At 37.6% G+C, this 18,274-nt stretch overlaps 1 protein-coding gene across 1 annotated transcript in view; it reads right to left on the minus strand.

The window, feature by feature from the left end:
* DCHS2 (dachsous cadherin-related 2) overlaps positions 1-18,274 on the minus strand; it is a 265,954-nt gene that overhangs the window by 74,944 nt on the left and 172,736 nt on the right. Inside the window, exon 10 of the mRNA XM_025385992.1 lies at positions 9,244-9,483. Coding sequence (XP_025241777.1) covers positions 9,244-9,483 — 240 coding nt within the window. The remainder of the gene's footprint in view (positions 1-9,243; positions 9,484-18,274) is intronic.

Genomic DNA, 18,274 nt, shown 5'->3' on the forward strand with positions numbered 1-18,274 from the left:
AAAGAGAGAAATATCAAGTGCCAAGCATAGTACTGTGTGCCAAAGAGAGAGTACTGAATAAGATGTGACCTCTGTTTTCAGAAAGATTACTTGGATCTTTCAAGTTTTAAATGAATGAAGACATTTATATGATTTTGTTACACTTTATATATATACCATTGCATATTATTTTATATGATTTTCTTACACATTATATATATGATTGCATATTATGTATATTACATAGTATAGAATGCTATATAGTATACATTTTTTAATTCTCACTACTTGCCAAACCTAGAAAATGTCTTCAATTATTTACACATAAATTCAGATCTTTCTGCTGTCCCTTCCTCCCACAGTTCCCATTTTCCTCTAATGTGCTTCACCACTCTATTCAGTATTTCTCTGACTTTTTAGAAACTTCCAGATTTTATTTTTTTCTATTATTCTACACAGGTTATTTTATCCCTAAGATAACAATACATTCATCTTCAATCCTCCTAGTATATTTTTAAGGATAAATAAGATCTTTACCTATAACTGTAGTCTGCATACATGCATTTTTCATACCCCAAACTTCATACCCTTTACAATTTAGGAAGTAAATTAAATGTATTTTACTATGGCTTATTTAGAATTTAACTAGTGCCTTCGCTTTTCCTCCTTACACCCTTATAATCCTACATAACAAACACAGCATCATCAAACTTGAGAACTAAGAAAACAAAAATTAAAAAGAGGTTATTTGGTCTCATTCTATCACCTCACTGAGCAAACTGGAAAATTGGATCTGAAGATATTTAGTGATATCCTTATGACACATGCCCACTGAAGGATATGTGTGTGTGTGCCTGTGTATATATGCCCATACCTATGTGTGTATGCACGCCAGTGTGAATACACACACACACACACACACACACACACACACACATCTTCTCTTAGACCTCAAGACCTGCAGTCCCATGACTTCTTAATTCCTCCCGCCCTAGGATACCTCTCCTCAATTCATTTCTCTCCTTCTCCAGTCCAGCCCCATGAGCTACCCCTCTAGCAATCTTGCATAGTTACTCAGGTCCTGGGGTTTTCTGCCAAAGATGTCCAGCAAAGCTTCAGCCTGGGATCATTGCAACCATCTCTTTACTCCATTTGAATATCCAACGAATGACTGGAGCTACAGAAAATTTCACAACAGCATGGATTGAGACAACCGCAGTGCCGTTGTATGTGGCAATCTTTCCAGGTGTCCGTAATCACCCTTCTTCCATTCAGGTCTCCTACCTGACCACTACCTGGCTTACTCTCACAGATCACTTCCCTTTCCATTTCCCAGAGAGAAAGGAGGTATTCGGAAAGAACTCCCTCACCCTCTGCACCTGTACTCAACTGCATCCATTACACCCTGTCTCAGTGGCAAAAGTCATTCTTCAAACACACTCTCAGAATTTTTCTGTCAGGTCTAGTCTTTCTCCTAATTTTTTTTCCCTTAAATTATATCCTTCTCTAGCTATAAGAATTAGGCTTTTTTCTCCTTCTCTTTGTAGCCAAATTTCTTTTGAAAATCATATTCAGTTTGCAGCTAGCTTCAAACCATGCCATTCCCAGTTACTCTTTCTACAGTGACCAGTGACCTTCTGGTTATAAAGTCTACTGGCCATTTCTAGTTCTTACCTAACTTGTCTTTTCTGTGGCATCATATATAGCTGACCAATATTTAAAAAAAAAAAACAGAAAGAAAGAAAAGAAAGAAGCAAAAGAAGGGAGGGAAGGAAGGTATGAGGAAGAGAGAAGTAAAAAATAAAAGAAAAATAATATTTTTGTTTGTTTGTTTCTCTATGACATATTTTTCTCCTGCTTCCCGGAGTGGGGTGCATTGACAATCAATGTGCTGGCCATCACGCCATTGTCATCTCACTCTACCCATTCATGTCTTCAGTTTGCATCCATATCTGTTTGGTTGGTTCATTCATTTATTCATTCATGAGTTCCTTTATGAATGCACAGATACTGAGTGTCAGGTACTGGAAACACACCACTGAATAGTTACCTTGGTCGTCAGAGTTTCCCTCTAGAGGGGAAGATGATTACATCAATGAGTAATGGAAAGTGTGATGGAATATATGAAATCACTGAGGGAGTGGATCAGAGAAGACTTATCTCAGGTATGTAGTTTGTCATTAATTATCTCATTGAACTAACATATATACAGAGTGATCTTAGGTGCCAAGGTACCATACCATATGCTAAAAATATAACTGCTAGTAAACAGACAAATTTTCTATCCTCACGGTGTTTACAATATAGCACTGGATACAGATAAGCAAGCTGGCAGTGACAATTCCCCCTGAACAGACATGATGGGTAAGTTGAGTTGCCTTGATAGAACCGGAAACCCTAAAGATGAATAGGAGTTAATGGGTAAGAAGGAAGAAAGAACGTTTGAATGAGTTCAAAATAAAATCCAAATACCTTACCGCAGTCCGCAAAGTCCCATATAATGTGGGCTCTGCATATCTTTCCAACCTCTTCTCATGGACTTGCTCCCTTGCTATATTCTTATCCTACTGGCTTCCTTTCTGTTCTCTGAACATACTAAACATCTTTCTGCTGAGGCCTCTGTAGTGGCTGTTCCCTCTGCCTGCTCCTTTCCGTTCTTCACATGGTGTGTTATTTATTAAACCATAGTGTCTCAGATCCAAATCTGTTCTTCTGTACTCCACCCTGTGACACTGGGGCTGGGGATCTGCAAACCACATTCTCCATCGCCAACTACCTCTCTCCTAGGGTTTGCCACAAAAGGACACTAGAAGGAGACTGAAAGTCAGAAGGATAGAAAATGGGACTTCCTTCTTCCTAGTTACTTACTGTCATCATCAGCAATGCTATTCAGTCTGTTTTGCTACCCCTTTTCAAGGCCCCCTCTCTCATTTTCTTCCTAGGCTCTGATAATCCAAACCTCTTCTTCTTTTCCAGTATTAGGGGTGGTAGCTGCCTTCTAGAGTTTTGTTTTTGTCTTTTTGGTTATCTCAGTATTCCCTTCTTGCTTACTCATTCATCCAACATCTGTTTGTAGCATCTATTCTTCATGACTGAACATGGCTGATAGAGTACTTGGCACCAGAATTGGGTCTCAGATAACAGGGACTCTGAGACTGGTTTGGTTGTGTCTTAGGCTTTGAATACAGCGATGAGTTCCTTAACCATGGGAAATGGAATGCTAGGAATTCAATACTTGGAGCACTGTCACGATTAATTAATTTATCAATCATGTTTGACTGTGATAAAGTGACTATTAAAGGACTCGAATTCCTTAGAGAACCAAATGGTGCTGACTGACCACATACTAGTAAAAAGGACCATGATGCAGAAGACTGTTTTTCAAAGGACTAGGAAATTATAGAAAGATAACTACAAGCTGAGGCTTTAAACCCATAACTCAAGTCATAGTTAGAAAGCTGGAAAGCTCCTATATAGAAGGCCTAAAATTAATCTCCCTGAAGATTGGACCCAAATTGAGTGGCAGGTATAACAAACACCTTGCAAGGAGATGCCTATTCGTATAAATACTCGTAACCAGAGTCAGAATTTCAACATAACTCAGGTAGCCAAGTGCAAATCTGACTCAAAGAAAGCTTATAGTTTCAAAGAATAGTAATATTTTTCTAACTTATATTGGCATAAACCTGGAGAATATGTGTGGAAATCAATTCAAAGAATGTGAGACCTAGGAAGATATAACATTGGTTTAGGCTGGATTTATTGATAAATAGACAATATTGATATTGCTTGCTAGAGAGTCAGAATTTAATGTGTAAGCCCATAGAGCTGTGTCTCTTGAGAGTTTCTTTGATTGGTTGGATTCAATGGGAGCCTATAATCACTGAGGTTGAGACATTTGGTCTTCCTTTGAATACTATAAATAATCCAAAGCTTAAGGAAATGAAAATGTTAGAGTGAACTTATCATGTAAGACATGCTCACCAAACACCCCCACTATCTTTCCCAAGAGATCAGAGGACCCTCCCTTCATAAGTACACTGGGAAAGGTATTAGAAGGCCACCAGCATCCTTGAAAAGCAGAACGGGTGCTGTTTTCTGTAGACTGAGGATGGATGATGGTGCCACTGGTCCCAGGGACCACCTTTTGAGAAGCAACATTTGATACTAATTTATAAGAACTATCAGAACTCATTCGCTTTCACCCATCTTTATGCAAACTCTCCCACTGTTGACAACATCTAGTTGGTAGAGATATTATGATGAATCATGATAATTGGATCTGATGAGCAGAAAGTAGCAAGTAACTTAGGTGTCTTAATTAGACACATGCATTGGACTAGGGATCGGCAAACTACAGTCCAGTGGTCAAATCTGACCTGCTCCCTGTTTTGTAAAGTTTTACTGAAATACAGGCACAATATTAACTATGGTTGCTGTCTTGCTATAATGTCAGAGTTGCACAAAAGAGACCGTAAGGCACACAAAGCCTAAAATATTTACTATCTGGTTCTTTAAAGGAAAAAGTTTTCGAGAATTCTATCTTAGAGTAAAAGGTGGGAGAGTGACAGGAGCTGAGGACAGACAGGAAAGCTGATTGTTAAGCAAAAAGGGATTGATAAGCAAAAACAACTTCATCTTCCTCTTCCTCAAACTATGGGGAATTAATGAAGAATTCTTTCCAGGGGTGTGTTATTTTTAGGAAGATCATCTTTCTTTTCTTTTCTTTTCTTTTCTTTTTTTTCTTTTCTTTTCTTTTCTTTTCTTTTCTTTTCTTTTCCTTTTTTAAGACAGCATCTCACTCTGCCACCCAGGTTGGAGTGTGCAGAGGCACAATTGTGGCTCATTGCAGCAAATTCCTGGGCTCAAGCCATCCTACTTCAGCTTCCTGAGTAGCTGAGACTACAGAAGCGTGCCACCATAGCCACCTAATTTTTAGATTTTTTTTTTTTTTTTTGTAAAGGTGAGGTCTTGCAACGTTGCCCAAAATGGTCTTGAACTCCTGGCTTCAAGCAATCCTCCCACCTCGGCCTCCCAAAGCACTAGTATTACAGGCATGAGCCACCGTGCCAAGATTCTTTTTTGTGTAATGCCTCAACTGTACAATGCCCTCACAATCAGGCATTTCTAAAGCAAAAGTAGAATTATGCCTGGTTGATTGAATAAATGAGTAAATAATAAATACATTCTAAACAGTGAGGGCAGCTTGAGGAAGCTTATGTCATACATGCTTCAGTTCCTCAGACCATATGGTCAAAAATATTTATTGAGTTCCTATGTCATATCTTGCACTAATCTAAGAACCTGGAATAAGCGTATTAATAGATAAAAGGTCCTGAATCCAGGAGAAGTTCACAGCCTAGAGAAAAAGCAGATGAATAAACATTTACACAATTATAATACTATATATTAAATGTATTAAGAATATATATCAAAATTTTAACAGTGATTGTCTCTGAGTGAGTGAGGTTATAACTAGTCCTTATTCTTTTTCATCTACTTATTTTTGATATTTGTGTAAATGTATTTATAATAGAATTTTTTATATATAGAGAGAAAATTTATATAGAGAGAGCCAAGGAAAACATAACAGCACTAAGGGATTAGCAGAAATCCTGCAGCCTAAGTAGGCGATGGCTTCAATTAGCATGCTGTTGTGACTTTCTCTAGCAAATGTTCCATAGCCTTGGATTGGGAAATTCAACTTTTGAAATGCCCTATAATCTAGCCCACCTCTAAATCCTTCTTTTGGACTTCAGTATAATCGAGGTTGCTAGAATGGGGCAAAGCTAGTAAGATGGACTTGCGCTTGAATCCTATGGATCTCCTTATGTGCCCCTGGATTAATTAGATTGAATCTAAAGTGATGAGCAAATGCCACTGGGGAAAGAATGAGGGGGCACGTCAATGAATAGCTACTAATAAAGTGCAGAGAGACCCAATGTAGTGGCTCACAACTGTAATCCCTACACTTTGGGAGGTGGAAGCTGGAGGATGACTTGAAGCCAGGCGTTTGAGGCTGCAGTGAGCCATGATTGGGCCACTGCCCTCCAGCCTGGGGAACAGAGCGAGATTCTGTCTGTATAAAAATAAAAAAATAATAAATAAAAATAAAGGATCTGGGATATGTTCTCTTTAAATAAAGTATGGAGGAAAGTTGGTGGATATTTTGCCTGAGTATATGATACAGAGAAAATATCACTCCATAAAGAAACATTTAAAATAAACTGAAGAGCCAGATAGTATTGTCCACTCAAGTGAGAAATTGTTATTACAAAATGCCATAGATTCAGATATTTTAGCATCCTTATCCTTTATTTTTTGATACACACACAAATAAGTCACCTTCTAAAGGGTATACAGAATGGCACCTTATAACTTCCTATGAAGATAAAGCCATCAGTCCAGTGGAAGTATTCTAAAATTAGATGCGTCTTACAATTAATGGTCTCTGAGATTTGATGAAATATGGTGTCTCTCCCTGGGCCCAAGTGTAGACTTAGGTGGTGCAGTTGTACATCCAGTGCAGCACCAGGGATTCCAGAAAACCAGATGTAGTTTATTGAAGATGACCCCAGATAGAGAATACATTCTTATGGGATAGAAAATAACATCTCACTAATGAATTCTATATTTTGCTGTGGCAATGTACTGTTAAGTTATTTTATGTTAGACACCCCTGAGTGAATGTAAGTGAGTCGTATTCCCAGTGAGGCACCCTTTCCTCTTGGGAGTGGGGGAAGGGCACTGCAGGGGGAGATCTTTTTTCACTAACAATGGAGCTCTTGTTGGTGGCACCAAATGCTGTAGCAGTTTTAATACCTTAGTTAAAATCTGGTAGTTGTTTTTTCCTTTTAATACAAGAAGAAACTTCTGCTAGAGCTAGTGTGAGTCATACACCATAAACATTCAGTGCTCAAATCCCTGTGGGTTTTGAATGCCAAATAACACTGTATACTTACATTTTTAAAAACTGCATCGTAGAATGCTAGAAAACACATGTTAAGCTCTCTAGTATTAAGTAACGCTGTGGTATTTTTTAAAAAATACGTACCATAAAGTAAACCATTCATAAATTCCAGTGTAATGCCAGTTATGTTAAAATCTTGACTACGTCATTTAATTCTCATGCATAATTCTGTTTCATTGTTTTAACCCAATAATCAAAAAAGAAAAAAAGATTGAGGGAAAATGTATTCTAAAGTACGTGCATACACACAAATATTCACATGTATTTACATAACCACCTACTTAACAGATCTGGCCTCATTAAAAACACTGAGATTTCCAGTAAATCAAAATTGTCTCCAAAATATGTAAGGTTACATGAGACTCATGAAGATGTTAAAGTGTATTTCAGACATCCATTAATTCAGAAAAACAATAATTTTGTACCTAAATTCTCAGTTGGCATACCATAATCTCTAAAATAATAGTTTCAATTCAATTATAATTAGCAGGTTGCAGACAATTCATTCTAAATGAAAGTAACATCAACACTGGGCAACTTGACAGTAAAAATCAGAAGAATATATTTATGGTAATTGTCTTTGGTTAATATATGCAAATTTTGAGAGAAATTATTTTCTCCCTCTTCAAGCATTAAAGCAAGAGGAGCCTTTTTAGTAGAATCCATTACAAAAAAATAAAATTCACAAAATAAAGCAAGGCCAAAGGGAGGAAGCATTTTACATACCTTACTGTTTGCAAAATCACACAACATCAGCAATAGGTTCAGTATATGTCTATATGCTTTGGGAAGCAGTTTTTGTATTGCCCAGCGCCCTGTATTGCTGTTTCCACAGAGAACACTCTAAGGGAACTTTACTGAGCTGAAATTATTGTGAAACACAAAGCTTATGTATATTCTTCATTGTTTCTGAACACCCTAAAAATGAATACTGCCAAAAATGTGCTAAGTTCTAAGCACAGATTGGAGCAAACAATCCTTAGCACGCTTCAGACTCAACTCTTAGAAAAACTCTTTGATCACACTGCCCCACTCTGGCCAAAGACAGAAAACTGGGTTAGCCCTTGAAAAGAGTGTTCGTAACATCACATACAAATTCATGTAAAATGCCTTTCGTTAAAAGATAATGTTTTCCAAGAGGGCAAAGTATTCAGATATTTTATAATTTACTTTAAAATTTCAAGTAAATGTATCTTTTTCCCCTTAAATTAACAATGTACGAGGAAATGCTATTGTTAATACTATTTCCATAAAAACATCTATTACAATTCTTGCAAAAAATAAAGTATTACATTGATATATAATGCCATTTGCTATATACAAATGTAAATTTTAAAAGACTGAATTATTAAACTGAACTAACACGAATAGTTTATATTCATATAATATTCATATTAGTTCAGTGTTTCACATGTGAATGGGAATATAAACTATTCATATTAGTTCTGATGGAAGAATTCAGCATGTGCTGTGAATAAGAAACACAGCACCGTAATTTTTGTAATTATTTTGTTTAAGATAAAAACAGAATATGATTAAAGTTGCTGAACCTCAGTTGCCAAAACAGCTACAGTGATGTTGAAAAGCAAGTCTAAGAAATTTATAAATTCCTAGTCATAGTAACTGTTTACTCCAAAGTCATTTGTCTGGACACAGTGGTTGAAAATAGTAAAAATAGTAACAAAGTTAACATATTGACCGTTTATTGTGTCAGACACCAGTCTAAGCTCTTTACATGTAATAATTCATTCATACTCATAACAGAACTATAATTTAGGCACTGTTATTATCTCCATATCACAGATAAGTAGGGAAATAGAAAGGATTAGTAACTTGTTCAAGGTCACATGGCATAAGTAAATGGTAATTTTGGATTCAAATCCAGGTGGTCTGACACCAGCACCATGCCTCTTTCACTATGCTATATCCAGGGGAAATAAAGAACCATTTATCTTCCTCTTCTCAATGTATCTAACTATTATACTCTGAAAGAAGTGTGATGCTTTGTCCGTACTTCGATTATTAAGATCAAATCAAAAAAGTGTATGTTAATTAGTTGGGTATCACCCTAATATAAATAATAATAAAGTTAATACAAGCAAATCTTATGGGATATATCTGTATCTTTACAGGTATATGTGTTTCTGTATGGATGCAAATGAGAGAAGTATTAGAAATTTGAGATAACTAGCAACTGTTCATTTTTTCTGAGCCATAACTATTATAAATTATGTCAACTATAATCTTCAATTTTTTTAAGAATTAAGTGCCCAATTTCTGTATTTTTAAATTACCTGAATCTCTGTCCAGAGCTTCAACCCTGGTGACAAACTCCCCGGGATTTTGGTTTTCTTTCACTGAAGCTTCATACAGGTGCTGCTTAAACACTGGAGCTTCATCATTTACATCAAGAACAGTAATTGTCAAAGTCTGGGATGAAGAAAGTGCTGGTGTGCCATCATCCAGTGCCAGAACAATCAGAATGTGCTGAGTTTTCATTTCATAATCCAAAGGACAAGTTGTAGTTAGTAAGCCTGTTTTGAAAACGGAAGAAAAGCAACATGTAATGAATATTCTTTAGAGAAGTCATGCTTACTCCACTTATATCTAACTTGTCTACCTAATAAAAATTCAGATGTCTTAACTGCTAAAATATGAACTGCATTAAACCATCTTTAAATGTATATACTATCTACAATTAAAAGCAAACATTTTTAGCCAAAAAAATCATCTCAATTTAAATTATATCAAACAAAATAATTCAAGAGTAATGTATGTTATGCAATTATCTACTGAGATGACTACATTAAAATTATCTAGCCTACATCTACCTCCTTTTTAAAAAGTATCTAGGATACTAACAATATATATCTTCGTGTCACATAATACATCATGTACAAAAGGAACCAAGTTACAAAAGTGTGGGTATGGCTATATTCTTTAAGACAGTTGATTTTTTGTTAAAGAGTTATGATCTCTTAATATTTATTCTCAGTTAACTGCATTTTTTTAACAATAAAGAGCAGGCCGGGTGTAGTGGCTCAGGCTGGGTGTGGTGGCTCACACCTGTAATCCCAGCACTTTGGGAGGCCAAAGTAGGGGGAATCACTTGAGGTTAGGCATTCAAGACCAGCCTGGCCTACATGGTGAAACCCCGTCTCTACTAAAAACACAAAAAGTTAGCCAGGCATGGTGATGGGCGCCTGTAATCTCAGTTTTTGGGAGGCCAAGGGAGGAGAATCACTGGAACCCAGGAAGCGGAAGCTATAGTGAGCTGAGATCACGCCACTGCACTCCAGCCCAGGTGGCAGAGCAAGACTCCACCTCAATTTAAAAAAAAAAAAAAAAAAAAAAAAGCAAAGATGTTATAACTCAGACAATACACTTCACAAGTAAAACATGTCTCTATCCCACTGCCACTGAAGCATGTAACCCATATAAGTCAGATGTAATAAAGACTGGCACACAGATAGCCGTTATATGATTCCAATTATCACATTTTTCTTTTAGGATTGCTGTTTGCTTCTCCCATTTTATAAGAATTTTTCATGAAATAATGAAAGAGGTTTACTGAATTCTATTTTACAAAATAATTTTGCAATAATTACTCATCACTTTATATTTCTCAGCCATAGCCACCAAAAAAAAAAAAAAAACAAAAAAAACCAAAAAAAAACCCTCACTGTCTTCTTGTAAGAAATATGAGCTTTGTGAGAGAAAAAAATCCCATCTCATGTGAATGCATTTGGCAATTATCCTTTTATGTCTTCGAAAAACATCTCCATTGAAACAGTCACTGCAATTACTCAAGAGATTCATGATACCTATATTACCAAAACACAAGTCTAATTTTATCCATCCTTTTTAACAATCTGAAATATACCTTCCTTAGCCATCTTGGAACACATTCCAAGTATTACTGAAACAGGTCCTTGGAGAGCCTCAGCTCTGACAGATATCAGCAGCCTGTGTCTGGACTGTTTCTCTGTCAGTTGGGCATTTAGGTGGTGTCCACGCATGCCTCAGAATGAAACCATATGTACAGGATTTAATAAATATTTTGATGAAATTTTCCAACGGAATATAGCCAGACTATAATCATGACTTCCAAATCCTCCACATTTAATTCCATTCCAAATAATGCTTTTAACTAACAGTTGGGCCAAATGGTGTATATCTGAGATTTTTTTCCAAGGTTCATGTAGAAATAACTTTATTTTTTAGTGAATAAGATGAGAGTTTATTAATTTTTCAATATCCCCTGAAAATCAGGTAGAAGGAGGTTCATTTTGAAAGTCACAAGACTGAAAATTTGTACATTTACTCTTCCATCAAACTACATAAAAAACATATAGTAGATGTTATCTAGCAACATGGTGACAGCAAGACAAGTGAAGTTGAGAGTGAGTGACATTTCTGCAGAGTACCTGACAGTGAATAAATGCTTCTTCAAAAAAAGAAATATTACAATTGATGTAAAAAGCAGGGGTCTTAATGTCCAAATGAATTCAGCCATAAAAAATATATATTATTTCCAATATTTACAAATACATATTTTTATAATCTCAAAGATAAATTTCCATACCAAAGTCTTTGAACAACGCTGTTGATTTGTCATACTGCTACCTGATTCACTATTGGTACTATATCCTACCCTGCAAGGACTCACAAAGGGGGCAAAGAAGTTTTCTGTTGTATATTCAGCCCATAGTGTCTGTTAGCTACAGAGCATAGTTAATATTAACAAACAGGACCATTAAAGTTGGTTCGTCAAATACAAACTCTGTGTCTATTCTATATATATGTATAATGTATTTTTTATATATATATCTCTCTAAGTTAAACAACAGAAGAAGTCAAAAATGTTTAAAGCATATGTTTCTTAAGAACCATCATTTTAAGAGAAGAAAATGAAAAAGGTAAATATAAGCAAGCGATAAGAGGGTTTAATTGAAAGTCGCAGAAAAAGAAATGAAAGGGATCCAAATCAGAAAGGAAGAAGTAAAATTATCCCTGTTTGTAGATTACATGATCTTATATATAGAAACCCTAAAGACTCCATCAAAAAACTGTTAGAACAAATAAATTCAGAAAAGGCAGGATACAAAAATCAACATTCAAAAATCAGTTGCATTTCTATACACCAGCAACGAACTGTCTGAAAAGGAAATCAGAAAAACAATTCCAGAGGGGCAGAGCAAGATGGCCGAATAGGAACAGCTCCAGTCTCCAGCTCCCAGTGCGAGCGACACAGAAGATGGGTGATTTCTGCATTTTCAACTGAAGTACCTGGTTCATCTCACTAGGGAGTGCCAGACAATCGGTGCTGGTCAGCTGCTGCAGCCTGACCAGCGAGAGCTGAAGCAGGGTGAGGCATCCCCTCACCTGGGAAGTGCAAGGGGGAAGAGAATCCCTTTTCCTAGCCAGGGGAACTGAGACACACAACACCTAGAAAATCGGGTAACTCCCACCCCAATACTGCGTTTTACCAAGAGTCTTAGCAAAGGGTACACCAGGAGATTATATACCACACCTGGCTGGGAGGGTCCCACGCCCCTGTAGCCTCCCTCATTGCTAGCACAGCAGTCTGCAATCTAACTGTAAGGCAGCAGCCGAGGCTGGGGGAGGGGCGCCCGCCCTTGCTGAGGCTTAAGTAGGTAAACAAAGTCACTAGGAAGCTGGAACTGGGTGGAGCCCACAGCAGCTCAAGGAGGCCTGCCTGTCTCTGTAGACTACACCTCTGGGGACAGGGCACAGCTAAACAAAAACAAAAACAAAAACAAAAACAAAAACAGCAGAAACCTCTGCAGATGCAAACGACCCTGTCTGACAGCTTTGAAGAGCGCAGTGGATCTCCCAACACAGAGGTTGAGATCTGAGAACGGACAGACTGCCTGCTCAAGTGGGTCCCTGACCCCTGAGTAGCCTAACTGGGAGACATCCCCCACTATGGGCAGACCGACACCCCACACCTCACACGGTGGGGTACACCCCTGACACGAAGCTTCCAAAGCAAGAATCAGACAGGTACACTCGCTGTTCAGCAATATTCTATCTTCTGCAGCCTCTGCTGCTGATACCCAGGCAAACAGGGTCTGGAGTGGACCTCAAGTAATCTCCAACAGACCTACAGCTGAGGGTCCTGACTGTTAGAAGGAAAACTAACAAACAGGAAGGACACCCGCACCAAAACCCCATCAGTACATCACCATCATCAAAGACCAGAGGCAGATAAAACCACAAAGATGGGGAAAAAGCAGGGCAGAAAAGCTGGAAATTCAAAAAATAAGAGTGCATCTCCCCCTCCAAAGGAATGCAGCTCATCACCAGCAACGGATCAAAGCTGGATGGAGAATGACTTTGACGAGTTGGGAGAAGAAGGCTTCAGTCCATCAAACTTCTCAGAGCTAAAGGAGGAATTTCGTACCCACTGCAAAGAAACTAAAAATCTTGAAAAAAGAATGGAAGAATGGATAACTAGAATAATCAATGCAGAGAAGGCCATAAACGAACTGACAGAGATAAAAATCATGACATGGGAAATACGTGACAAATGCACAAGCTTCAGTAACTGATTTGATCAACCCGAAGAAAGAGTACCAGAGATTGAAGATCAAATGAATGAAATGAAGCGAGAAGAGAAGTCTAAAGAAAAAAGAGGAAAAAGAAATGAACAAAGCCTTCAAGAAGTATGGGATTATGTGAAAAGACCAAATCTATGTCTGATTGGGGTGCCTGAAAGTGAGGGGGAAAACGGAACCAAGTTGGAAAACACTCTGCAGGATATCATCCAGGAGAACTTCCCCAACCTAGAAAGGCAGGCCGACATTCAAATTCAGGAAATACAGAGAATGCCACAAAGATACTCCTCGAGAAGAGCAACTTCAAGACACATAATTGTCAGATTCACAAAAGTTGAAATGAAGGAAAAACTGTTAAGGGCAGCCAGAGAGAAAGGTCGGGTTACCCACAAAGGGAAGCCCATCAGACTAATAGCAGATCTCTTGGCAGAAACTCTACAAGCCAGAAGAGAGTGGGGGCCAATATTCAACATTCTTAAAGAAAAGAATTTTCAACCCAGAATTTCATATCCAGCCAAACTAAGTTTCATAAGTGAAGGAGAAATAAAATCCTTTACAGACAAGCAAATGCTTAGAGATTTTGTCCCCACCAGGCCTGCCTTACAAGAGACCCTGAAGGAAGCACTAAACATGGAAAGGAACAACAGGTACCAGCCACTGCAAAAACATGCCAAAATGTAAAGACCATTGATGTTAGGAAGAAACTGCATCAACTAACGAGCAAAATAACCAGTTAATATCATAATGACAGGATCAAGTTCACACATAACAATATTAACCTTAAATGTAAATGGACTAAATGGTCCAATGAAAAGACACAGACTGGCAAAGTGGATAAAGAGTCAAGACCCATCAGTTTGCTGTATTCAGGAGACCCATCTCACATGCAGAGACACACATAGGCTCAAAATAAAGGGATAGAGGAAGATCTACCAAGCAAATGGAGAACAAAAAAAAGCAGTGGTTGCAATCCTAGTCTCTGATAAAACAGACTTTAAACCATCAAAGATCAAAAGAGACAAAGAAGGCCATTACATAATGGTAAAGGGATCAATTCAACAGGAAGAGCTAACTATCCTAAATATACATGCACCCAATACAGGAGCACCCAGATTCATAAAGTAAGTCCTTAGAGACTTACAAAGAGACTTAGACTCCCACACAATAAATGGGAGACTTCAACACCCCACTGTCAACATTAGACAGATCAACGAGACACAAAGTTAACAAGGATATCCAGGAATTGAACTCATCTCTGCACCAAGTGGACCGAATAGACATCTACAGAACTCCCCACCCCAAATCAACAGAATATACATTCTTCTCAGCACCACATCACACTTATTCCAAAATTGACCACATAATTGGAAGTAAAGCACTGTACAAGTACAGAAATGTACAAGAACAGAATTACAAGAACAGAAATTATAACAAATGTACAAGAACAGAAATTATAACAAACTGTCTCTCAGACCACAGTGTAATCAAACTAGAACTCAGGACTAAAAAACTCAATCAAAACTGCTCAACTGCATGGAAACGGAACAACCTGCTCCTGAATGACTACTGGGTACATAACGAAATGAAGGCAGAAATAAAGATGTTCTTTGAAACCATGAGAACAACGATACAACATACCAGAATCTCTGGGACACATTTAAAGCAGTGTGTAGAGGGAAATTTATAGCACTAAATGCCCACAAGAGAAACCTGGAAAGATCTAAAATTGATACTCTAACATCACAATTAAAAGAACTAGAGAAACAAGAGCAAACACATTCAAAAGCTAGCAGAAGACAAGAAATAACTAAGATCAGAGCAGAACTGAAGGATATAGAGACACAAAAACCCTCCAAAAAATCAAAGAATCCAGGAGTTAGTTTTTTGAAAAGATCAACAAAATCAATAGACCGCTAGCAGGACTATTAAAGAAGAAAAGAGACAAGAATCAAATAGATGCAATAAAAAATGATAAAGGGGATATCACCACCGACCCCACAGAAATACAAACTACCATCAGAGAATACTATAAACACCTCTACGCAAATAAACTAGAAAATCTAGAAGAAATGGATAATTTCCTGGACACTTACACTCTCCCAAGACTAAACCAGGAAGAAGCTGAATCCCTGAATAGACCAATAGCAGGCTCTGAAATTGAGGCAATAATTAATAGTCTACCAACTAAAAAAAGTCCAGGACCAGATGGATTCACAGCTGAATTCTACCAGAGGTATAAGGAGGAGCTGGTACCATTTCTTCTGAAACTATTCCAATCAATAGAAAAAGAGGGAATCCTCCCTAACTCATTTTATGAGGCCAACATCATCCTGATACCAAAGCCTGGCAGAGACACAACAAAAAAAGAGAATTTTAGACCAATATCCCTGATGAACATCGATGCAAAAATCCTCAATAAAATACTGGCAAATGGGATCCAGCAGCACATCAAAAAGCTTATCCACCATGATCAAGTGGGCTTCATCCCTGGGATACAAGGCTGATTCAACATATGCAAATCAATAAATGTGATCCAGCATATAAACAGAACTAAAGACAAAAACCACATGATTATCTCAATAGATGCAGAAAAGGCCTTTGACAAAATTCAACAGCCCTTCATGCTAAAAACTCTCAATAAATTCGGTATTGATGGAACGTATCTCAAAATAATAAGAGCTATTTATGACAAACCCACAGCCAATATCATACAGAATGGGCAAAAACTGGAAGCATTCCCTTTGATAACTGGCACAAGACAAGGATGCCCTCTCTCACCACTCCTATTCAACATAGTGTTGGAAGTTCTCACTAGGGCAATCAGGCAAGAGAAAGAAATAAAGGGTATTCAGTTAGGAAAAGAAGAAGTCCTCAGAAATAATACTACACATCTACAGCCATCTGATCTTTGATAAACCTGAGAAAAACAAGAAATGGGGAAAGGATTCCCTATTTAATAAATGGTGCTGGGATAATTGGCTAGCCATAAGTAGAAAGCTGAAACTGGATCCTTTCCTTACTCCTTATACGAAAATTAATTGAAGATGGATTAGAGACTTAAATGTTAGACCTAATACCATAAAAACCCTAGAAGAAAACCTAGGTAACACCATTCAGGACATAGGCATGGGCAAGGACTTCATGTCTAAAACACCAAAAGCAATGGCAACAAAAGCCAAAATTGACAAATGGGATCTAATTAAACTAAAGAGCTTCTGCACAGCAAAAGAAACTACCATCAGAGTGAACAGGCAACCTACAGAATGGGAGAAAATTTTTGCAATCTACTCATCTGACAAAGGGCTAATATCCAGAACCTACAAAGAACTCAAACAAATTTACAAGAAAAAACAAACAATCCCATCAAAAAGTGGGCAAAGGATATGAACAGACATTTCTCAAAAGAACACATGCATACAGCCAACAGACACATGAAAAAATACTCATCATCACTGACCATCGGAGAAATGCAAATCAAAACCACAATGAGATACCATCTCACACCAGTTAGAATGGCAATCATTAAAACGTCAGGAAACAACAGGTGCTGGAGAGGATGTGGAGAAATAGGAACACTTTTACACTGTTGGTGGGATTGTAAACTAGTTCAACCATTATGGAAAACAGTACGGCGATTCCTCAAGGATCTAGAACTAGAAGTACCATATGACCCAGCCATCCCATTATTGGGTATATACCCAAAGGATTATAAATCATGCTGCTATAAAGACACATGCACACGTATGTTTATTGCGGCACTATTCACAATAGCAAAGACTTGGAATCAACCCAAATGTCCATCAGTGACAGACTGGATTAAGAAAATGTGGCACATATACACCATGGAATACTATGCAGCCATAAAAAAGGATGAGTTTGTGTCCTTTGTAGGGACATGGATGCAGCTGGAAACCATCATTCTCAGCAAACTATCGCAAAAACAGAAAACCAAACACCGCATGTTCTCACTCATAGGTGGGAACTGAACAATGAGATCACCTGGACTCGGGAAGGGGAATATCACACACCGGGGCCTATCACGGGGAGGTGGGAGCGGGGAGGGATTTCATTGGGAGTTATACCTGATGTAAATGATGAGTTGATGGGTGCTGACGAGTTGATGGGTGCAGCACACCAACATGGCACAAGTATACATAAGTAACAAACCTGCACATTATGCACATGTACCCTAGAACTTAAAGTATAATAATAATTTTTTTAAAAAAAAAGAAGAAGAAAAAAAAACCAATTCCATTGACAATAGCACAAAAACGAGTAAAATAAAACACTCAGGGATAAAGCTAACTAAGGAGGTGAATATCTTGTATATTGAAAACCACAAAACAATGATGAAAGAAATTAAAGAAGATACAAATGGAAAGACATGTATGTTCATGGAGTGAAAAGTCTAATATTATTAAAATGTTCTTACTACCCAAACTGATCTACAGATTCAATGCAATCTCTACCAAAATCTCAGTGGCATTTGTTGCAGAAATAGAAAAAAATAATATGACAATTCAAATGGAATCTCAAAGAATCCCAAATAGTCAAAATAACCTTGAGGAAGAACAAAGCTGAAGGTATCACACTTCCTGGCTTTGATATATTACAAAGCTGCCATAATCAAAACAGTATGGTATTGGCATAGGACAAACATTTAGGCCAATGGAACAGTGTAGAGAGCCCAGAAATAAATCCACCTGTAAGTAGTCAATTGATTTTGAACAAAGTTTCCAATAAT

Source organism: Theropithecus gelada, chromosome 5 (genome assembly GCF_003255815.1).
Source record: "Theropithecus gelada isolate Dixy chromosome 5, Tgel_1.0, whole genome shotgun sequence".
Classification (NCBI taxonomy): Eukaryota; Metazoa; Chordata; class Mammalia; order Primates; family Cercopithecidae; genus Theropithecus; species Theropithecus gelada.